Here is a 24,899-nt window from a genome sequence, read left to right on the forward strand (position 1 = left end):
CTCAGTCCATGTTGATGCAAAACTGACTTCACTATAGAAAGTGATGCTGGTGTCCAGCAGTTTCCAGTTCATGGCAGGATTGAGCCTTAGTGGTTCCTGAGTTGCTCTTGAGCATCCAAACTATTTTCTTCTCATCTGAAGATGACAATTTAGGTCTTCTTCCTGATTTTGGCAAAGTGGTGACATACCAGAATAAGCTGTACTTGTGTACAGCAAATTTCAAATCAAAAGCAAATTTCCATGTTCTGAGGTAAAGGTGATATTTGACAAAGAGGGCTGTGATTGCCCCAATCTGATCTAAAGGTTTAAGTTTGTTCAGGGAGAATCTGATGATTACGTGGCATATATAAGGGCCCATGAACTGTTTTCTTTCATGTATAATCTGATATTACATTAGATTGGTATTTTTTTCTTTATTTTTCGCCCTTTCCAGACACGCTTTGTCTTATTGGACCCCTGTATGTTTGAGCTACAATGGAAACCTAAAAAGATCTATAAAAGGATGTACAGTTAAATGACATCTGATTTAACTCCACATGAACACGTGAGTAATAAACATGTGTTATAAATATAATGCAGCCCACCATCTGCAGTATTCACTGCAGGTTCTGAACCCGCAAAAGATTGTTAGCCAAGTTACATTTAACCCAGTATTATATCTATGTATATTAAATATCATGATACAAATGTAATTTTTAAAAAATTACTGCGATTGTGAAAAGAATTAAACCAGCAGAAGGAAGAGTGGGCTGTAGTGGGGTGCCATAGTCGGTGCAATGTGACTGGCTGGCCTAGCGTTAGTCAGGCGCTGGTTTGTACTAGTAATGTGTCGGTCGCGAACGAAATGGCTCTTAGAGCCGACTCCTTATCGCGAGCCGTGGGGGTTTTTTTGTTTGTTTTTTTTTCCTTTCTCTCACCCTCTCTCTCGCACTTTTTTCCCCGCTTCACCCTGCACGCGAGCCTTGTGTGGAGTGAATAAATAAAAGTATATTTATGGTGACCCCTAGAGACAACGCACGTACAAACTTCAAAACACATCCGAACTCTGAAGCACGTAAAAACCCCGAAGCACGTACAAACTCCAAAACACGTACAAAAGACAACAGAAGTGCTCCAGGATGCTAGGCACAGTGTTGAGCTTTTGTTACCTAGTGGCTACGCAAGCCAGCAAGTACCAGCGACCGGATTTGGTGTGTGGTAGTAACAGGTAAATGAACATTTTTTTTTTTAAATTATTTGAATATATATATATGAGTGCATGTGTATAAATACACAAACAATACACTTATGCTTTCAATTGTGTAATTTAAGTGATCTAGGTAGCTCTGTTTTGGAAGTTCAGTTAATGCTAGAAATGTGTTTTGGAGTTTGTACGTGCTTTGTCTCTTGGGGCCACCGCATATATTTATATATAAACATATATAAATAAAACCACTTTTTTTTTTTTACATTAGTAATTCATTTTGTGCATAATTTTATATTGTTGTTAATAATAAATTCATTGAAGCAACAAAACAACCTAAAGAGCCGGTTGGGAGCTGAAAGAGCCGGCTCTTTTTAGTGAGTCGAGCCGAGAGAGCCGGTACTCTAAAAAGAGCTGGAAATCCCATCACTAGTTTGTACACATACTCGTACTCAAAGTATGAGTACACGCGAGGCGACCTTCCACTGCCCTAAACACTGACACATTATTGTACCGGGAGGTTAAAGAAATATCACAGCAGCCGAACGACTGGGCCGCCCATGGAGCCTGGGACCTCGCGTGAAACTCTGAAGCGTGCAGGAAGCCCCAACCCGGCCGGTCTGCGGGAGGAGACGCCGGGAGAAGAGGCGAAAGGCGGAGACGGCAGAACCACGATGAGAAAGCAAGTGGGAGCAGACTGTGGGAATGATGGAGAGTCTAACAGCCAGATTAAAAACGGAGAGGAATACGAGGAGGAATTGGACCCAAGAATTCAGGTATGTTGCTAAAGGACCGTTTCCCTCCCCGCATTAGCAAATGCGTCATATTTCCCGAGCCAAACAAAACTACGATAAACGCCGACCGTACATGGCAACGATCTGCTCCTGATACAGACCGACGCCTGGGTCAAGCCCATCCCCTGTCTAACAATATTTCCAGCTGTCTGGTTGTATTCTGCTTTTAAAACACGTCGTCTTTCCCGTGTGTTTCCAGGAGGAGCTGGAGCACCTCAACCAAGCTAGCGAAGAGATCAACAAGCTGGAGCTGCAGCTGGATGTGAGGAGGTCACAGTAAACCTGCGGACACCCCAGCCCCCACGTAGTTTTGCGTTTTGTTCGTACATTAGGGTAACAAAACCCGAGACCCCATTGCAAAGTAAAAGCGATCTTAAGGTGAATGTAATTTCAACATTACCCAACACTAAAGATATAATATGTCATGAAATAAATGATAAATATGAAGAATACATTTTACTTGAAATCAGCAGTATCCATGCTCAAAGAGTCACTCAGTCTGTGGAAACAGGTTTCCATATATTAACACTGTGAAGCACAAGGAAAACATTTCATTAGGCTTTTACTCACTAATGTTCCCCCGTCTGTTTCTCTCTGTTTTTCTTCATTCTGTACTTACCCAGTCATCTGTTAACTCTTCCCTGAAATCTCTGCAACGTTCATTTTTCCTCAGCTTCCACCATTTATTCCTTGCCTCTGCCTTCACTCGCTTCCACTTCTTGATGACCAAAGTCATCCTGCAGACTAACATCTGATGCTTCCTAGGTACATTCTCCATCTAGCAATCTTCTCTTTCAGATTGCACCTTCTCCATAGGATGTAGTCCAGGGGTCCTCAATCCCAGTCCACGAGGGCCGGTGTCCCTGCAGGTTTTAGATCTCACCCTGGGTCAACACACCTGAATCACATGATTAGTTCATTACCAGGCTTCTGCAGAACTCCAAGACATGTTGAGAAGGTAATTTATCCATTTAAATCAGCTGTGATGGATCAAGGACACATCTAAAACCTGCAGGGACACTGGCCCTCGTGGACTGGGATTGGGGACCCCTGATGTAGTCCAACGTATAGTATCCTCCTCCTTATAGATCATCCCGTGTTCCCCCCCTCTTCTTGAATCATGTGTTCACCGCAGCCATTATTTCCATCCTTTTGGCAAAATCCACTGCCATCTGTCCTTCTGCATCACTCTCCAATCCAACACCTTCTCATCAGTTGTGTTACCTTCATCTACCAGTCCACTCAAGTCTGCTTCAATCACAAATCTCTCAGTCTTGAAGACACACTCCACCCATTCATCCATCTCACTTCCAAATTCCTTTCTCTTCTAACTGAAATCCAACCTGTTGGGCATACGCACTGAAAACATTCAACATCACCCCTTTGATGTCCCGCTTCACACTCATGATGCTGTCTGACACTCTCTTCATATCCACAGCACTGTTTTCATGCACTTCTTCCAGACTGACCCTATCCATATCCACCATAAGAGAGCTGTTTAATCTCTTGTCCTTGCTTCCATCCCATCTGGTCTCCTGCACACACACAATATGTGGTGAATGGACTGGTTATAGTGCTTTTCTAACCTACTCAAGCACTCAAAGTGCTTTATGCAACATGTCATATTCACACCCATTTATACAGGCACTGAAGATCGCTTTTAGAGGACTTTGGTCTCAGTTTCTGTTACTGTAATGCCTCGTATATAGTGAGGGCTGGCTTTACTGTGTTTCTTGAAGTGGGGAACATTTTGGTTCCCTTGGCCAGGACACCCACTCCAGGATGTTGGATCTTCAGGAGTACTGAGATCCAAAAGTGGCCAGTGGTATGCTGCTCCCATAGTAATGGCAGCAGCCTGCTGCTGTTCTCAGAACGTTGCCTGCTGCTTTTGACTGGCCGGTAAGCCAGTGCTGGCCCGAGGTTTGGTTTTGACCGTGTCCACAGCTAAACCCATCACCAACCACCCACCTCAGCATGTATTAACCAGGTCTGAACTACGGTGTTACAGACCGCTGGTCCCCCAACCTTTGTTATGTAGTCATTATTATATATTATATGTAGTAATTATTTCTACATCTGTGTAGGCCAAATAAAAAAAACATTAAAATTAAATATCCAGTTTTATGTATTCAAATTTGTGTAAGGAAATAGAGGGCATGTACTGTACACGCTTCATCATGAAGAGTGCACTATGCCTCGCTCTAAAATAAAAAGTCAGAACAGCGTAACAATTATAATACTGCTTGAAATGGCTAATGATAAATGGAAAATATAAAAACCCAAAACAGCTCTGTTTTTGCTTTCACTGGGGCATATTCTGACTGTCCTCACACAAACACACACCTGCTGCTGCCTCTGTTGTGACTGTCTTCTGTTTTCCTCCACTGCTCTTTAAGCATTGTCTGTCTGTCAGTCAAGGCCGAGCAGCTGCTGTGTACTGGTTGGACCTGAAAGTTGACGTTTCATTTTTTTAAAAACTTTATTTAACACAGGGATCACTAAGGTCAAAGTGTGCGAGAGCTACTGCAACAGAGAGAGCGATGTGTTATTCACAGAGCGTGAAGGTGACTAAAGAAGGTTGGCTTACTGGTTTGCAGGACGAAGCAAGGAAAGAGGGCAGGGTGGTTCTCAGTGATGCAATGAGTGGAATAGGATGTCCGACCTGTCTGCTCTTTTTCCAGAGTGGTGGTACGTGGTAGCGAATAGGAGGCCAGGCAGGTGAGATCCATAGTACTCCAGGAGGCCAAAAGGTAAGGGCAGCAGCAACTGACAGGTAAGTTGCAGGCAAGCAGAGAGTGAGTGAGGATGACCAGCATCAGAGGAAGTTGGTTCCTAATAGAGCTTAGCCAATGATGATCCAAGTGTGCAAAACTGGAAACACAGAGAGCGCAATGTGCTGGACTGCACCGGCTTGATATGTGAGACACGAAAAGTGGGTTGACTGCATAGCATTGGGAGCGGCCTGAGTCTGACAGCTGATCACTGAGTCCATCTCGTATGGACCTATGTAACGAGCAGCCAGTTTTCTGGTTACCTGAGTGAGAATCAGAACACTTTATTAATGCCTGCGGAAATGATGTGGTCACAGTTGCTCCAAAACAGTAAGAAAAGTAACTGAATTAAACAATAACATGTATTAAAAAGTGAAAAAAACAAACAAAATAAATGTAATGTATACAAATAGCACAATTAGAAATAACCTAGTATATTATACAAATTAAATGTATATGGCTTCCGCTGCACTCAGCCGGAAGCCAGTGCAAGAACTTTAACAATGGACTGATACGAGAGAATTTATGACTGTGGGTTAAAAGCCTTGGTGCAGCATTTTGGACCACTTGAAGGTGATTTAAAGAAAACTTTGACAGACAGGAGAAGAAAACATTACAATAATCTAATCAGGAGGCGATGGAGGCACGAACAAGCATCTCCATTTCACCTCTGGAGACAATAGTCCTGAGTTTAACAATATTTCTTAAATGAAAAAAACAGGAGCGGGTCACAGACTTGATATAAGCATCAAAAAACAGAAAATGATCAAAAATTAATTTGATCATTTTAAAATTAATTTTACCGTGGATGAGAAAGGACCCAGATGTTGTCTAATATGGGGCCTAATACTCTCTGGAGCAAGAATTGATTTCCTCCGTCTTTAAAGGTTATGTCTCACTGATGCTGCTGATGCTGATGTGCTCCTGTGACTACCCAGCACGCCATCACCGTCTTAGAGTCCAACTCCATCCCCAGGATATTACTGGCCTTGTCCATCCCTTTATTGAGATTTTTGGCTGACGCTCGTCGAGTGCTACGTTTGCTTCAGGCTTAGGTGGCACATGTTGCAACATCTGCCTGATGTCCTTCTCCAACATGCCCCTCCAGAAACGGCGTCTGAGGAGACTTATGGTTCTGCTCACCCCGAGGTGGAATTCAAAGCTTGAAGAAAAACAGCTTAGATGTACAGGCAGGCGAGGTGGGCGGTCTGAGCCAAGTAAATCACAGCAGAACAAACAGCTGTGGGGACATAGCGGTGGCCAGGGGACCTGAGCCAAGATCAATGGTCAATTTGCAGGCCTTTTCAGATTGTCTCCTCCAAATCCAACATGTACGCCCAAAACTACAGGTGGGCAGGCTCTTTTGGCTGCGCAGGACAGGAAGTGAGAAAGTGTCCCGAGTGACCATATTAAAGATACTTGCACACTGGTTAGCCTCTCAAGCCTACAATGCCTGATCTGAATGTGTTCAGGCTGGGGCTCTGAAGGAGAGGGCAAGGAATTAGGAGCTGAGCGAAGGAGAATATACACTCAACAAAAATATAAACGCAACACCTTTGTTACTGCTCCCATTCCCCATGGGATGGACGTAGAGACCTAAAATTCATTCCAGATACACAATATAACCATCCCTCCCAAACAGTGGTCACAAATCAGTCCAAATGTGTGGTAGTGGGCGCATCTGCTATATTGAGATAATCCATCCCACCTCACAGGTGTGCCACATCAGGATGCTGATCTGACATCATGAGTAGTGCACAGGTGTACCTCAGACTGCCCACAACAAAAGGCCACCCTGGAATGTGCAGTTTTGTCTCACAGCAAAATGCCACAGATGCCACAAGCAATGAGGGAGCGTGCAATTGGCATGCTGACAGCAGGAATGTCAACCAGATCTGTCGCCCGTGCATTGAATGTTCATTTCTCAACCATAAGCCGTCTCCACAGGCGTTTCAGAGAATATGGCAGCACATCCAACCGGCCTCACAACCGCAGACCTCGTGTAACCACACCAGCCCAGGACCTCCACATCCAGCAGATTCACCTCCAAGATCGTCTGAGACCAGCCACCCAGACAGCTGCTGGAACAATAGGTTTGCACAACCAAACAATTTCTGCACAAACTGTCAGAAACCGTCTCAGGGACGCTCAACTGCATGCCCGTCGTCCTCATCGGGGTCTTGACCTGACTCCAGCTCGTCGCCGTAACAGACTTGTGTGGGCAAATGCTCACATTCGATGGCGTCTGGCACGTTGGAGAGGTGTGCGCTTCACGGATGAATCATGGTTCACATTGTTCAGGGCAGATGGCAGCTGAGAATGTCCCAGTTCTTGCATGGCCAGCATACTCACCGGACATGTCACCCATTGAGCATGTTCGGGATGTGCTTGACCGGCGTATACGACAGCGTGTACCAGTTCCCACGAATATCCAACAACCTCGCACAGCCATTGAAGTGGAGTGGACCAACATTCCACAGGCCACAATTGACAATCTGATAGACTCCATGCGACGATGTGTTGCACTGCATGAGGCAAATGGTGGTCACACCAGATACTGACCGGTTCTGGGTCCCCAGACCCCCAATAGCGCAAAAAAACTGCACATTCCAGGGTGGCCTTTTGTTGTGGGCAGTCTGAGGTACACCTGTGCACTACTCATGATGTCAGATCAGCATCCTGATGTGGCACACCTGTGAGGTGGGATGGATTATCTCAATATAGCAGATGTGCCCACTACCACACATTTGGACTGATTTGTGACCACTGTTTGGGAGGGATGGTTATATTGTGTTTCTGGAATGAATTTTAGGTCTCTACGTCCATCCCATGGGGAATGGGAGCAGTAACACAGGTGTTGCGTTTATATTTTTGTTGAGTGTATTACCATGGGCTCAAAGCTGGCCTTGGCGGATGCTCTGGGGGTCGTGTAATTTTTTTGGCTTCCCTCTGATATGTTTTTTTATCCCCTGTAAACACTTTGTAACAGATTTCTGTCTTAAAAAGTGCTATATAAATACATTTTACTTACTCTCTTTTAAAAGATTGTAAATTCTGAGAGAGAAGGACACCACGGTTTGTCACCGGACATTAACTGATCAATCATCCGGTCATTCAAAGCTTGAAATAAAACAGCTGAGACATTTATTTGGGCCAACCTGGTTTGGCTGCCACAGTCCGGAACTCGACCACAAATTGTGCTGCGTTACCTTGGCGGAGATTTAATAATTTCCTTGTGGAAGTTTGCTCAGACATGGAGTCAGTGAAAGTCCTCTTCAACTCATTCTAAAAAACATCATTTGGGTCAGAACGTAAAAAAGACTTCAGTCCACGCCAGCGCTGTTCCCCCCAGTAAGCTAACCACAGGAGGGAAGGAGGGCGACGAGCGACCGAAAGCTAACAAGCATCGTAGCAGCAAGCCCCTACACTGTGCCAGCTCACCGGTGAATGGTTCCAAAACACGGCTGTGACCCCACGACTGTCAGCATTACATCCCTCTTTGCCCTCTTTTTCTCTTCTGGACACCTCTTTCTTTCTTTCTTTCTTTCTTTCTGGATATGAAAAGAAGTTACAAGTAGCCTAGGTCAGCCAAACTAGAACTAGAAAAACGTCATTTCATAATTCAGTGTGTGTGCTAGGGGTGGGTTTTGATTATCGATTTTCCGATTCTAGCTTGAATAATGTGATATCAATTCATTAAAACCCTGAATTGATTTTTAAATATAAATTCATTTTGCCAGAAATACCAGAATCTCGGGTTAAACTAGCAAACAGTTAAAACAGTAAATGAGAGCAGTACACAGATTCTGCACAAAGACGTAAACACAAAACGCGGACAGGCTAACGCATCAGAATCAGTGAGCTGTCGGCTTTCTCACGACGGCACGTACATGGACACGCCATCGGGGCTGAAAGCCGACAGCTCACAGATTCTGAAGCTGCAGTTTTGTCTCTCCAAACAAAGTTGACTGAACCAGCAGCAAAAGAAGATCCAAACTACGCTTCATGTCTCGTTTCACATAAACATCGTCATGAATTCCCTTTGACTTTTGCTGTTTTGCTTCCAGCACGATAAAATCACACTTCATGCACAGCTCTCTCTCTCCCTGTGTACTTCAAGAGCAGTTTCCCATCTCAAATCTCTGTTTTCTGCATTATTCGCGTGCTTATTATGCACAAGTCTACTGTTATGCACAGCGCTGTCGGCTGCTGTTTTTTTTCTTTTTAAATTTAACTTCCGACAAGAAAGCCTCATTTCTGCTGTTCTGTTTTTAAAATGATGCAAAATTGCATCTGTGCAGCTGTGTCTCTAATAAAACCTCTGTGACTTTGCTCTGCGTCACTTCAGCAACATCAGGTAATGTTCAAATGTTGATTCATGGTTTTCTTCTGTTTTTGTTCTACTGCAGAGTATTATTAAGGTTATCTGCTATAAGAAGACAGGACACGAAAATCACCTTCATGTTTTTCTGTGTTTTATCCTCAGTTACTTTGACACAAAGGCCTTTGCTGTGATGCTCACACCTTTGATAAAGTCTCACAAGTGTCAGCTTTCTTTTTATAGATATAAAAATATGGATATGAACTGATAAGTGATCAGAATTATAATATTTCTGACTGTCTGAGGCAAAGTTTCCCTGATTCAAATGGAGTCGATCGAATTGTGGATCGAATCGAATCGATTCTAGAAGTCAGTTACGATACCCAGCCCTAGTGTGTGCGTTTGCGTGACGGTGTGTGTTAGGGTTGTAAAGACTTTTCTCTCAGGCTTTCTTTTTTTTTGCAGACTCTGTCACAGCAAGTCGGGTTGGACGCCATCAGTGAGAGTGCACTGCTGTTTTTGCATTCTACTTAGCCTACGTCCACACGTACACGGGTATTTTTGAAAACGGAGATTTTCCGTTTTAAAAATAATCCCATCCACATGTAAAGGCAGAAATGAAGGAAAACGCTGCTAGGAACATGCCAAAGCAGCAGGTGGCGATATATTCCTAACAGTGTAGAAATGTTGGCCAATCAGAAGTCTAGAAGCCTCGGTGGGAAAAAGTAAACAAAGCTGGGGCATAGAAGCAGAACCGAGTAGTGATGGTAAATTTGATTCTTTTTACTGAATCGAGTGTTAATGAGTCACTCACCAAAGTGAATCGGGTGTTTTGAGTCATTTGATTCACTGAGTCAGTTGACCAGAGAGTGCGAAAATTTTACATTTTCACTCAAACTTAATTTGTTTCCCTTTTCATGTAAATCCCACTGCTAAGATGAATGATAAAAAAAAACAAAAAAACAACAACTATTTTATAGAGAACAAAGAGCAAAAACATTTCTAAAATTAAGCAATTTCTTATCAAAATTGCTTAATAAACATTTATTTTGTTTATTTGTATTTTATTAGTATTTTCCTTAAGTGTGTCAAATATATATTTTCTCATCTAAATGTCCACTGCGCTGTGAGCCAGGGGGCGGTAATGCGCCTTAACATTGGTTGCCAACCAAGAAGAAGAAGAAGCTGTGAGCCAGGAGGGAGGGGGTGAGTGAGTAATTCGTTCGCTCGCTCTATGATTCAGCACAGGAGGGAGGGGGTTAGTGAGTCCTGAGTGATTCGTTCGCTCGCTCTTTGACTCAGCACAGGAGGGAGGGGGTTAGTGAGTCCTGAGTGATTTGCTTATGCTTACGATTCAGCACAGGAGGGAGGGGGTTAGTGAGTCCTGAGTGATTCGTTCGCTCGCTCTTTGACTCAGCACAGGAGGGAGGGGGTTAGTGAGTCCTGAGTGATTTGCTTATGCTTACGATTCAGCACAGGAGGGAGGGGGTTAGTGAGTCCTGAGTGATTCGTTCGCTCGCTCTTTGATTCAGCACAGGAGGGAGGGGGTGAGTGAGTCCTGAGTGATTCGTTCGCTCGCTCTTTGATTCAGCACAGGAGGGAGGGGGTTAGTGAGTCCTGAGTGATTCGTTCGCTCTTTGATTCAGCACAGGAGGGAGGGGGTTAGTGAGTCCTGAGTGATTCGTTCGCTCTTTGATTCAGCACAGGAGGGAGGGGGTTAGTGAGTCCTGAGTGATTCGTTCGCTCTTTGATTCAGCACAGGAGGGAGGGGGTGAGTGAGTCCTGAGTGATTCGTTCGCTCTTTGATTCAGCACAGGAGGGAGGGGGTGAGTGAGTCCTGAGTGATTCGTTCGCTCGCTCTTTGATTCAGCACAGGAGGGAGGGGGTTAGTGAGTCCTGAGTGATTCGCTTATGCTTACGATTCAGCACAGGAGGGAGGGGGTTAGTGAGTCCTGAGTGATTCGTTCGCTCCTTGATTCAGCACAGGAGGGAGGGGGTGAGCGAGTCCTGAGTGATTCGCTTATGCTTACGATTCAGCACAGGAAGGGAGGGGGTGAGTAGCTCAAATGTGCTGTTAGCATGTTAGCAGCGCGATGCTACTGTGAACCGAGGAGCTATTTTCTTGATGTGAGCTTCTACTCAGGGGTTTTTCTTCCAGTTCAGAGCAGAAATGCTTTTGTTACGAAACTGGCTGTTGTTTTTCCCCCCCACAATTTTAATTATAAGCTAGATATATTTCTACTAATGGAATTAGTTTGCTAACAGCAACAGGGATGAGTCAGTGAGTCAGTTGGGCTTGTGAATCATGATTCACGAGTCAGTAAAGTGATTCTCGAGTATTGAACGATTCGTTCACGAATCGAACATCACTAGAACCGAGTCGTATGTGTGGAGGGACAGTAACTGTGTGTGTATGTAAGCATTTACACTGCAGAGAGTACAAGTAACAGTATTGTAGAAATTCATTTCACCGAAACAATAACGGGGTGCACAGTGTGACGTCAAAAAAGGCGCACACCTTTGACGCTGCGTTTTCTGCGTTTTTTTCCGTTTTTCTCGTCCACACGTAAATGCAAAAACGGAGTTTTCAAAAATATCCACCCTGGCTGGAGTTTTTAAAAATCTCAGTTTTCAGTGACCGAAAACGCCGTTTACGTGTGGACGAAAGGTGCAAACGCATAGAAAAATCTGCGTTTTCAAAAATACCCGGGTACATGTGGACGTAGCCTCAGTTCATTTTAAATTCTTGGCATCTTTAAAAGCATTATTTGCACACCGTGTTTCATCCAAATGAGACTTGTCTTATTTGCTGTGAAGAAAGCATCAAACTGGGTTATCTCAGTTCACATGGGTAGTATTGCATTAGCAGGTTTATGAACAGTGTTCACAACCCAAGATTTTATGTTCAATAAGTTTCTAAACTTTTCATGATTGCTGTGCAGCCAGTCTGTGGTCTAAGCAGCCAAGTGACTTTGTGCTCTGTCTTTATCTGCAAACACTTTGTGCCTCTTGGTATCCTGTAGTTGATCTTTCTATGACGAGCGCACATTCACTGCAGATTTTTCAAAGTGCTCAAATTGCTCTCAGAGTGTCGAAGAAATTAATATCAATCTGTAGATCCATGCAGGCCTTTTGCAATGATTCAGTGTAAAAACAGATCATTGAATGTGCAGTGTGACAGCTTACATAAACTCGTTTCCTAAGTTGTTCACAGATCAGTAGTAATGAGACTGACCCTCTAACAGCACTGCCTTAAGATCTGAGAACAGTGCTGACCAGCCTGAAGCAGGTGGTTGACCGTCTCGAGAACAGTGGTCAGCTGGCTGAACAGCTTCCTGTCAAAGCCCCTATATAAATCAGCTGACTACTGAGGCATCGCAGTACACCACAACAACAGGAATAGCATATCACTGGCCACTTATGGATCTTCTATTTGTCTCATATTTTGCATATTTGTCACATTTACTTAGATGGTTGTTGCAAGGGTGAAGAAAAGATTAAAGATCGGGGGACAGAAGTCTTGCATGGTTGAGTGGCTGAAACTCCACATACCCTTTGCACACCATAGCAATTGTAACATTCATTTGAAACTGTTTTTCCTTGCCAAGTAATTTTGTACGTTTTTTGTCCCGTAGGCATAATTTTAATCTCCAGCTGCGTTCCATTTATGAAGCTGTGATCACTGCTTGATTAAACACTAATTAGAAACATTTAGAGAAGTGCTAAAATGAAGCCTGCTATGATTACTGCTGGATCTTGTTTTTTCATAAGAAACTAGAAATTCTCTTATTTTAAGGTAGGAAAAGCTCTACTACAGAACCTTTCAGACCACATATTTCTTTTTTGCTTCCACAGTGTCTTAATCTGAATTCTGTGAGTGCAGATGCTGAAATATTTCAGTAACCTATCCAAAGAAAATCTATGAGCATAGCAGAAGTACATTTAAAATGCTCATGGTTCAAAAGCAAGTGCATCTCTGACCATTATCTGTGAGGTGTTATGTGTACGCTAGCAGCTATGTTATGTTTCTAAACTGAGGTGAAGGTTTTAGTAAAGTGGTGTTTGTTTAAGCGATATGTTGAATGTCAATCACAGAACTTAGAATGTAGGTCACGGATATAACAATAAACCCCTTTTTCCCTTCTCTGGTGCCTGCTTAACCTACTCAAAGTGTTTGTACACTTGACTCCTGTCTTCCTGTCACAGCCCCAGATGCCACAGTGAGTCGTGTCAAGACTCACGGTGTGTAATGTAATGTGCAATCTTATGCATGTGCTCCCTCAGGACGCCAGGTCGAGCTACAGGAGGATCCTGACTGATTCTGCCAGGAAGCTCAATGCCCAGGGCTCCCAGCTCGGTGCGTGCATTGACAAAGCAAGGCCTTATTATGAAGCTCGCAGACTTGCCAAAGAGGTATGTGTTTCTACTGCTCACAAGTCAACAGAGTGAGATATATGCAATCAGTTAGCAGTTTATTAGAGCTGCTAAGCACAAAGTATGGTAAATGGACTGCTTCTTATATAGCGCTGTTCTACTCTATCTGAGCACTCAAAGCGCTTTATACAACTAATTCATTCACCCAATCACACAAGCACTTTTTCTAAACTGTTTAGTGCTTACTGTCTAACATTCATGCACATTCACACTCCGATGAATGCATCAGAGAGCAGCACGGGGTTAGTATCTCTCCCAAGGATATTTGGCATGCAGACTGGTGGAGCCTGGGATTGAACCGCCAACCTTCCGGTTAGTAGCTTACCTGCTCTACCACCTGAGCTGGGCAAGATATTCAAAAGGTGGGTACAGGTTACCCAATCTGGGACAGGGTTGCTGAGGCTTGGAGTTCAAGAGGTGGTTGGGCTGGTTAGGCTTTAGGCCATGGGGCTGGGCTCAGTCAAGAAGAGCTACAACGACCTACCCACAGGATGGTGAAGGACTCTGCCAGTCCAGGTCCCAGTTGAAAAACAGGCTGTAGGAACAGGTTGGGAAAAATGCAGCTGTGCCCTGGAGGCAGCTAGAGTTCGATGCAGTGCTTTATTTCTTCAAAGAGATAATTGTGCATCAGTGTATGAAACATTTTCGACTGCTAGAGAAGCTCACCTCCTTTTACTGGGGTCATATCTTTAGCTATTGTATGTTGGCAATTAGCAGCTGACGTTCTTAGGTGAGGTACCCAGCAGCATGTCAGTGTGGTGAAGGGCCATGGAGGTCCCAAGTTGTGTCAGTTTCAGTCCCAGTCATGGCTGAAGGCATAGCTATCTGAGACAAGGCAATGTGTGAGAAGGACCTTCCTTCCATCCACAGCTATATGCAGTGTAATGTGCTTTCTACAGCTTAACACAAGAACAAACGACTGTGGCAGAATATATCACATGAAGTCACATGAAGTCCTGTAAATGGTGATTCTTGATTAGTATGTATGTGACAGGGAATGGGAAGGTTGAGCCTTCTAAATCTTAATAGAGAGTATAACAGTTTATTTCAATGTGAATTTCATGGTGTGGAATGTGGCCATCAGTGGATGGTGTGTTTGGCTGTATTTGACGAATGAAATATCAATTTTTATACACAGAATTAACAACAGTAACACGAGCACATCTGTTTTATTTGGTTGCTCAGAAGACATGCTGAAGTGTGGACCTCTTCAACACAGTCTGACAGCTTAAATCTTACACTCCACTCTCTTCCCTTATCCTTATCAGGGTCATGGGGGGCCACGAGCAAGAGGCAGGGTACAGCCTGACAGGTTATCAGGCTGTTGCAGGGCTAACACAGAGACACAGACATTCACACCTATGGGTAATTAAGAATTATCAACCAACCTAACTACCCTAATTGCATGTCTCTGGCCTGTGGGAGGAAGCCGGAGTACACAGAGAAAACCCATGCGAACTCCACACAGAAAGGCCACAGGGAGATGGTGGATTCCAACCAGGACCTTCTTGCTGTGAGGCACACACCACTGTACTGCTCTTTTGTATGCAAACCCAGATGATCAGCTGTAAGTTTGGTTAAAAAAAAGCTGTCACAGTGACAGCAACAGATGGCAGTGCTAGGTGAAGAGAAATGATGGCGACAGACCATGGACTGTCTCCATCATTGAAAAAGCCACTGTCAGGGACTTGGCACACCTTACAAGGCTCACACATGACAATAACATTCATCAGGAACTTAGGGAGACCTTAGAAGACAACAAGCTGATGCACTGTCCTCACTGCTGTTCTGTATAGACTTTAAACCCCTAAGCCAGCTGTTTGAAGCTGAGTGACCATCAGCCACCTCCTGTAAATGGATGACATCAGGCTGTATGCCACGAGTGAACTCACTGATCCACCTCACCAGGATCTACAGCAAGGACATGGGAAAGTCATTTGGACTGGATGTCTAAAACTGACTGGTTGAGTTCTAAAGGGGCAGCATTCCCATAAAGCAGAACAGCTGCAGGTACCTGTGTGTTGCACAGGCCATCATGAAAAAGATGCATGAATGTCAGTAACAGACAAATATCTGCATAAGACACGAGCTGAGACAAAGCAGATCGGTAGCAATATGATGCAAGTCATCAATGCATGTGACTTTGCAAGAAACAAAGCACGAATACTTTGTTACTGTACTCAAGTAGAATTCTGTACCTGAGTACAGTTTTTTTCTGAAACTTTTTACTTTTACTCCCTTTTTTAAACAAATACCTGTACTTTTTACTCCTTTTGGTTCATCATTTACAGTAGAATGTAGCTAGTGCTATGGAAGAGGAGGAAGCTTGAAAGGAGTGATGTCTCTGAAGTGTCAGGTAATTTCAGACTCAATGTTTTGGTCAGTTCAACAAACATCAGCAAACATCCAAACTGTTTGTGCGCAGTGTGTTGATAGCTGCTGTATTTCCAAGGAGAGAAAAGAGTGTGAGAACTTTGAGATGGAGAAAGATGTAAGAAAAGACAGGAGGGGACGCAGAGAGGTTAGATTTAAAGGCAGGCCAGCTCAGTAAAGCCTGGAAATCTGATTTGCAAATTTAAAACGTACATGTATAATCTCATATTGAACATTACTTCAAAACAAACCAGGTTATACTAACTTTGTGTTAATCAAATGTTGCATGAAAATACTCTGTACTCTGTATGGGTTAAAGACGTTAGCTTGTCACACTGCAGTGAAGTTATTGTAAAGCTGGAGTGGTGCACAGTGTCAGTGGTCAGTCTTGGTTTTACATCAAGTGTAGCAGACTGATTTACAATTAAGATGATGATGGTTGGATTAACTCACTGAATTCTGACGTTATACCAACTGTATCCAGTCTAATATAAAGACATTGTACAGCATAATGTCAGTGTAGGAAATGGAAATCAGTGAAGATAGCTGTAAAAGATCTGCTTACATCGTTGTGTACATCCACAATCCTGTACACTAAATCTGCTGAAGCTCATGTTAGAAATGATTTTGAGTTGTGATTTTTGTCCCCATGCTGAGACACGACACAGATGTTAGGGTTCCCCCACCTGCCCACTGTAACCCCTGACTGTGCTAATTTTACTGTTTAGCTCAGGAGTTGAAGTCACCCTCTACAGTGTAGGCAACTAGGGCTGCCACAAACCATTATTCTGATAGTCGACTAGTCACCAATTATTTTTGCGATTAGTCGACTAATCAGATCATCATCCATTGGACGTACAGGTACAGCTTATTGCACCAGCAGCATCTGCTCTTATATAACTATCATTAGCTTACAGCTTTAAGTGTTTAAGGTGCTAACTACAAATAAAGACCAGATGATAGTTTATTAAATTTTAATGAAATCTGCAGATTGTTTCGGTGAAGTTTAATAAACTCCTTGCTATCTAAACTATAACAGGACACCGGAGTAAATTCTCCAGCATCTCACACTTCTGATAATCAGCTGTCTGCTTGACGTTTATTCAGCTGTGTAAAAACTAGAACTTTGATCTCAGCCAAACCGATTTACTCAGGAACAAATAAAAGACTGAGAAAACATTTTTAAGTTATCTAAGTGACTTATATATCATGTTTAACCTGAGTAGCGAAAGACGGCGGTGGGTTTGAAAACGATTTGCCGGGAGTCCGGTGTTCTCACGGCGCTAGTGAGCCTAGCCCCCGGCTCGCTATCAAGCTAGTGGGTAACAGACGTCTCCGAAAACGTCGGAGCGCTTTTGAAAGTATGTGGCGTCTTGATAAACTGAGCAGATATTTGAGGTTTACACAGCTACATTCTCGCCTGAAAATATGTTAAACGTTTATTTTGTGACCCAGAAAGAATAATAAGAGTAACATTAAAACTAACTGGCTGCCACCATTGTTGGAAACTGAGCTGGGCTGGGACAGAGCTTCTTCTTCTTCTTCGGGGTTTAACGGCAGCTGGCATCCTTGTACATGCAGTGCTGCCATCTTCTGTTTCAGTCCGTTATTACACTCTTAAATCCTGCTACTTATTCCTGCGTCTTTTGTGATCTTACAAAGCTTCAAACGACGCGTCGACTATTAAATCAGTCGTCGACGATTTTGATAGTCGACGTAATTGTGACTAGTTGACTTATCGTGGCAGCCCTACAGGCAACACAATGTTTTTTCAAATGATCCTACACCGCATGTGTCCTACGGCAGATTAAAACTCAGGACTTTAGAATTTCTATTCAAAAATTTGTATTCTCGTGTACTAATATTATTTTATTATCATATTAATGTAGCACAAGGTTCAGGTACCTTTGTGTAAAACCAGTTTTCAACAAGCTACTTTTTACTTACTTACTTTGAGTACATTTCAGAGCCTGTTCTTTCTCAGTTTTACTTGAGTAAAAAAGTTGCTTCAGTACTTTTATTGGAGTATTTTTCAACACAGGCATCTGTACTTGTACTTAAGAAAAGAAGTCTGTACTTTTGCCACCTCTGCTTAAAAGTAATCAGATACCCAGCTGGAAAAATACACACAGGAGGAGACAGATGGAGGGCGGGTACCAAGAACGACTCACTGAGGTCTCCACTGAAGTCCAGCATCCTGAGATCTGTGAGCTATGGAGGACAAGGATTAGTGAGTGTCAGAGACACAATTCAGCATTAAACTCAGAACATCTATAAATAAAACAGGAAAATGGCCCCAGAGATGAGCTGCTCCAGAGTTCCTTGTGCAGCTGAAGACAGATGGTGAGGAAGTATCACAGACCAGGCCCCTACATTGGATTTACCATCGACACATGGAGGAAGTGGCTGAAATCAAAAAATCCAGTTTTGTGTACAGTGGTCCCTCGTCTATCGTGGGAGTTACATTCTAAAAATAACCCGCGAGGTAGCCAACTTTATTTTTTACAATTATTATAGATGTTTTAAGGGTGTAAAACCCCTCAATACACACTTTATACATTTATTTTCACACTTTTCATTCTTTTGTTTAAACTCTTTCAAAGTTCAAACCTTCGTAGAAGAATAAGTTCAGTATTACAGAATGAGACCAAAGGCACCCGCAGGTGACGACGTCTCGTCGACATTGTTGTGTTTGTTGGGGAGAAAACTTACAAACATACAGTGCAGCACTTCAGAGTCACACAGCTAGCGATGGAAGATTTATGTCAATTTGACAAGCTGAACGCATCCTGTACTGTACAGGAGACACGGCATGAGATTTATTGACAATGGTCTACAGCCAATCAGGATGCAGAACACAATGCGCTGTATTTAAAAAATAAAAAATAAAAAAATAAAAAAAAAAGGAGAGAGAGAGAGAAAAATTGCACATGAAGAATCCACGAAAGAGCGAGGCCGCGAAAGGTGAACCGCGTTATAGCGAGGGACCAAATCTCACACTAAGAAAATAATCAGCTTTCCCACATGATAAAAATTAGATCTTAGGCCTGAGGAATATTTGGACGTTTCATTTCAACCAGAAATCTGTTATTTGAAGTTAATCGTCAGATTGAGCTCTCAATGGTTCTGTGACATGTTTTAAAGTAAAGATTTCTCTTTTCACCCCAAAGTCCACTAAAACAGAAGAAACTTTGTTTACAGTGGTAGCTACAAATAGGGAAGGATGCGATGCTGACTGTCTTTTTCAGCGTTAATTTGTGGATTCAGCTGTGGGGCTCTGCGCGTCTATTGGGAATCTATGGATGGAAGTTAGGTTTATGTCCAGCGCTCCACATCAAGTTGCAGAGTGGAAACCACAACACAGAGTTACAGAGCGGGGTCACTGAGCGCAGAGTTGCATTTTACTGCACACTGTGGACCCTGCACAGTACTTTTGAGTTTTCAATTGTTACTTTTTTTAACTTTTACTTTTTAGTTTTCAAAAACAGAAATAAAAAAAAGGATCATTATGGATGTTGCCAAAATATGTGCAGCAAGGTAGGCAGAGAGTACATAATAGTAAAAATAAGTTATTTGAGAATATTTTTTTAACCCTACGGAGTAAAGCTATTTAAACTGTTGTGGTATCTGTCTACATTAATGAAATTATATCAATTATCAATTTATGTAACCAGAGTCTCTGAGTTAATAGTATGGAAAAAATCAAATCATAGCTCTAATGCTGAAAAGACTATCTCTATGCATGTATGTTCGAACATGCATCTCTTTCCTGTGTTTTAATAGCTGCTATCTATTCCTTTAGGCCCAACAGGAGACCCAGAAGGCAGCTCTGAGATATGAGAGGGCTGTGTCCATGCACACTGCTGCCAGAGAGATGGTGTATGTGGCAGAGCAAGGCCTTTTGGCTGACAAGAACACCATGGACCCAACCTGGCAGGAGATGCTTAACCATGCCACCGCCAAGGTACACACTTCTGCCTCTTGCTGATGGTAGTGTTGTTGTGCTGTTTATACAATTAAAATCAGTGCGCTATAGATAATTCTTTCTGAACAAAAGGTCACCAAAAATAAATCTCCAACACAGGAACCTTCCCAAGGGACTAGAAACCTTACTACATTACTACAGACCAAAACAGCTACAACAGTTCATGGAGCTGAGACTGTGGCTGCATCACTATTTCCACTTATATGAAAAAGTTCAGGTGGTTGTTTGTCTGTTCTTCTTTATAACAAACAAATACACAATCATTAATAGTAATGGTTACAAATATATCTGTGTTTTGTCTCATTTCCGATTAAATAAAGGCTTCCAGATTATTTACATCCCAACTTTTTCTGACTAAAGTTTTAATTTAATGGTGGCTGAATATTTAAATACAAACCATTTTAATGTTATTAGTCAAATCTTTAATAACTGTGACAACTGAAAATGAAGCATGTCTGCTTATATCAGTGCCAACCTGGGATCTGGGCAGAAGTTAAAGTGTGATCTAAGTGTCCATCCAGCGTTCCTACTCTTAGTCATGGTTTTTGTCCCGTCAGGTGAATGAGGCAGAGGAGGAGCGCCTTCGCAGTGAGCGAGAGCACCAGCGAGTCACCCAACTGTGCCAGGATGCTGAAGCTCGAGTCCAGACTCTCCAGAAAGCCCTGAAGAAAGTCATTCTTAAGTCCAAGCCTTACTTTGAACTCAAGGCTCAGTTCAATCACATTTTGGAGGTATGTACCATCATTAATTTAAAAATATCTTTTGAGTTATTCATTAGTCATGAATTAGCCTTTCAGCTGTAAAACACTTTATCAAGGCAGACAAGAAATGTTATTCCAGTTACTCCAAAAAGCTCTGTGACAGTCACTGAGAATGCATTGCATGATTTTGCATTGCAAATTTCCCTTTTCAGTTAAACACAAACAGATAATACTCGCTGTTGTAGAAGCAGCAAATCCTTTATCTGAACGTGGTTGCCGTACATATTGAAAATTGAAGAAAAACAAATTTCATTAGAAGAGTTAGCGGTTCCTCACCCCCAGTCCTTGCAGTTAAAAATCAGAACTTTTTAAAATCAAGATAGTGCCCACAACAGTATCAGAATGCAGTTTGCAGTTATTTATGTATTGTCTGTAAAAGTTGTCTGTGTGAGGCATACTAACCCCATGTTGCTCTCTGACGCGTCCATCGGAGTATGAATGTGTGTGAACATTAGATAGGAAGCACTTAGCGTGGGAAAAAGTGCTTGTGCAAATGGGTGAATGTACAAGTTGTGTAAAGCATTTGAGTGCTCAAAGTAGAAAAGCGCTGTATAAGAACCACTTGATTTACCATGTGTGCTATACTTTTCACATCTTAAGCCAGTTCTACTTCAAATACAAAAGATCAAACATTGTGTACCTGTTTAGGTGTAAAACCCTCAAAGTAGTAAATTCGTGTAACGACGTCTTTTCTGTTTGGTCCACTGCACCCAGGCGCTCACAAAATTAATTACTGTGTAAAATATCACTGACAAAAGTGAAGAGTGAATTTCTTTATGCTGGACAATAAAATTACTAACTAATGATAAGGCTTGCATTCATGGTATAAGAAGCTGCATTTACACTCAACAAAAATATAAACGCAACACCTTTGTTACTGCTCCCATTCCCCATGGGATGGACGTAGAGACCTAAAATTCATTCCAGATACACAATATAACCATCCCTCCCAAACAGTGGTCACAAATCAGTCCAAATGTGTGGTCGTGGGCACATCTGCTATATTGAGATAATCCATCCCACCTCACAGGTGTGCCACATCAGGATGCTGATCTGACATCATGAGTAGTGCACAGGTGTACCTCAGACTGCCCACAACAAAAGGCCACCCTGGAATGTGCAGTTTTGTCTCACAGCAAAATGCCACAGATGCCACAAGCAATGAGGGAGCGTGCAATTGGCATGCTGACAGCAGGAATGTCAACCAGATCTGTCGCCCGTGCATTGAATGTTCATTTCTCAACCATAAGCCGTCTCCACAGGCGTTTCAGAGAATATGGCAGCACATCCAACCGGCCTCACAACCGCAGACCTCGTGTAACCACACCAGCCCAGGACCTCCACATCCAGCAGGTTCACCTCCAAGATCGTCTGAGACCAGCCACCCAGACAGCTGCTGGAACAATTGGTTTGCACAACCAAACAATTTCTGCACAAACTGTCAGAAACCGTCTCAGGGACGCTCAACTGCATGCCCGTCGTCCTCATCGGGGTCTTGACCTGCCTCCAGCTCGTCGCCGTAACAGACTTGTGTGGGCAAATGCTCACATTCGATGGCGTCTGGCACGTTGGAGAGGTGTGCGCTTCACGGATGAATCATGGTTCACATTGTTCAGGGCAGATGGCAGCTGAGAATGTCCCAGTTCTTGCATGGCCAGCATACTCACCGGACATGTCACCCATTGAGCATGTTCGGGATGTGCTTGACCGGCGTATACGACAGCGTGTACCAGTTCCCACGAATATCCAACAACCTCGCACAGCCATTGAAGTGGAGTGGACCAACATTCCACAGGCCACAATTGACAATCTGATAGACTCCATGCGACGATGTGTTGCACTGCATGAGGCAAATGGTGGTCACACCAGATACTGACCGGTTCTGGGTCCCCAGACCCCCAATAGCGCAAAAAAACTGCACATTCCAGGGTGGCCTTTTGTTGTGGGCAGTCTGAGGTACACCTGTGCACTACTCATGATGTCAGATCAGCATCCTGATGTGGCACACCTGTGAGGTGGGATGGATTATCTCAATATAGCAGATGTGCCCACTACCACACATTTGGACTGATTTGTGACCACTGTTTGGGAGGGATGGTTATATTGTGTATCTGGAATGAATTTTAGGTCTCTACGTCCATCCCATGGGGAATGGGAGCAGTAACACAGGTGTTGCGTTTATATTTTTGTTGAGTGTATGTAATATTCATTGTTTTAACCAAGGTGTAATTAATTGGAGTGTAGAGATGTTTAAATGTGTCAGCGTGAGCCTTCCTAACTTGCTGTAACCTTTTTTGCAGGAGCATAAAGCTAAAGTCGTACAGCTAGAGGAGCAAGTGGCAAAAGTAAAAATGCGTTACTCCGTGGCCCTGCGGAACCTGGAGCAGATCAGTGAGCAGATCCATGCACAGAGGGGGCGGGCCAGAGCTAGCAGGGGGCATCCTGCCATCTGTGGGGGTCGGAGCTCCCCTGTAGGTGCTGAAGCTGAGGTCAGAACTGCCGCTGGAATTCATGACAGTAGCTGTGTGGGAGTCGACACTATTGAAAGCGATTGGGCAGATGGTGAGAAAACCAGACTGTGGGTAGAGCGGCACCGAGAGAGTGGCTGGGGCCAGAGGGAGCAACTGGAGGCAGAGCAGGTCGGCTCAGACTGCATGTCGGTTATCAGCCTTCAAACCATCGCCTCCGACCTGGAAAAGTGTGACTCGGTGGAGCATTTGGGCGACCTGAGTGATGCTGGGAGTGTGCTGGGTGAAGAGTGGGACCACTACAGCAAGTCTAATGACAAGCCAGTCAGCAGGGAGATGGTGACTGAAGGGCCTCAGCAGGAGCTTGTTCACCAGGAGAAAGGAGCTGCTAATAAAGAGAAACAGGAGAGTTTTGTTAAGCAGCACCACAGAAGTGTTAGTCTATGATATCAAGCAGGAGGAGGAATGTTGTGATGGTGATGATCGTGGTGATTAGGCTGAGGGATCATAGAAGAACTTGAGAGAATCTGAAATATCTCTGACTGAGAGGTGCCAAACAAGCTGACAAGAAGGCGCTGACAGTGATTGACAAAGTTAGGAATAGGTGGGTGGATTAACAGGTACATCAGCTGCACACTAATGAATCTTTGTGTGACAACATTAATCCAGTGGAGCAGCCCCGCACAGCGCACTGAGTCTGATCCAATCTGTTGCTCAACAGCTGAGGAAAAAAAGTAATTGTAAAGTACAAAAAGGCTTTTAACAACAGTTTAAACACATAGTTGTGTTTCATTTGTGCACCTGGTTTTGGCATTCCCTGTGTTAGCATGCTATCAGCTTGTATTTGCTTTAAGGATGGTCTGAAGCACCTGTTATACTTTCTGCATTTACAAGTTTGCAAGGGTGCCTTTGGGTCTGGGTAACATAAATTTGTGCCATCACAGGATGAATGTAAGGCTTTGTAAAGACATACGCATATGTACCCTCCAATTTGACCACTCTACAATGATTATGCTGCAAGGGGAAAAAGCTGTACATGCATCTTCCAAGTGCACTCCAAGCAGACCAGGAAATAATCATAACAACTTGCCTGTGGTGTCCACCAGCTGCTGTGCCTGCTTCTGCAAGTGAGTATGGTCTTTAGGAGCAATAAGAGTGAATTCACTCTGCAAACTTTCCTGATGTAGGAACATGCAGAGTGTGACAAGAAACATGAGCAGTCACACTTGGGTTGGACACAAACTGGCAGCATGACCTGAACCAACCCATCTGGAAAACTGTGATAATCCTCAATTCTGAAGAAAGAATGTGGACACAAAACTGCATTGTCTGTGGAGGATAAAATAAGTCTGTAAACTGTGGGTCTTTTTTACGCCACATGCTCGGATATGGCATTTGTATGGACGTATGTAATCGGTCTTGAAACTGATTTCAGCTACTCCCTTATTCACAATGGTCACCATAGCAGGCAGTGCTACATATTTGAGTTTACAGATTTGTATCTTCTCACGAGACTCAACGGGAATCTTTCACTTCTGTTTTTGAAGCGCTGCCAAAATAAGAGCAACATCAACCACACTGAAGCAAGCAGTGGTTTCAGGGTAAAGAGGCACACTGTAGGGTGCAGTTAGGCTCAGCTTTCCATAAAAATATTTATAAAATATATTATAGCATAATTTCATAGAGTGGAACATTTTCCACTATTGTACATGGATGTGCCGTGAACTTTGTGAATTGTACATTAACCAATCCCGTATCCTAACCCTAACCCAGTGCTGCTAAAATAAACGTCTAATTTCAAAAAGATAA

The 24,899-nt window shown here is 43.3% G+C and overlaps 1 protein-coding gene across 1 annotated transcript; it reads left to right on the forward strand.

Moving 5' to 3' along the window:
* The first annotated feature begins 1,615 nt into the window (after nt 1-1,615).
* sh3bp5lb (SH3-binding domain protein 5-like, b) lies at nt 1,616-24,899 on the forward strand. The gene is made up of 6 exons (XM_026155789.2): nt 1,616-1,959; nt 2,177-2,239; nt 13,354-13,482; nt 19,679-19,840; nt 20,419-20,592; nt 22,923-24,899. The coding sequence occupies exons 1-6, from the start codon at nt 1,744-1,746 to the stop codon at nt 23,535-23,537; spliced, it is 1,359 nt and encodes a 452-aa protein (XP_026011574.1). The 5' UTR covers nt 1,616-1,743; the 3' UTR covers nt 23,538-24,899.

Source organism: Astatotilapia calliptera, chromosome 22 (assembly GCF_964374335.1).
Source record: "Astatotilapia calliptera chromosome 22, fAstCal68.1, whole genome shotgun sequence".
NCBI classification, from domain to species: domain Eukaryota; kingdom Metazoa; phylum Chordata; class Actinopteri; order Cichliformes; family Cichlidae; genus Astatotilapia; species Astatotilapia calliptera.

Excerpts from the sequence above, each read along its gene's own strand:
- sh3bp5lb (XM_026155789.2), top strand. The coding sequence starts at position 1,744 with ATGGAGCCTGGGACCTCGCGTGAAACTCTGAAGCGTGCAGGAAGCCCC. Across the intron at positions 13,483-19,678 it reads CTCGCAGACTTGCCAAAGAG|GCCCAACAGGAGACCCAGAA; the intron begins GTATGTGTTTCT and ends CTATTCCTTTAG. Across the intron at positions 20,593-22,922 it reads AGTTCAATCACATTTTGGAG|GAGCATAAAGCTAAAGTCGT; the intron begins GTATGTACCATC and ends CCTTTTTTGCAG.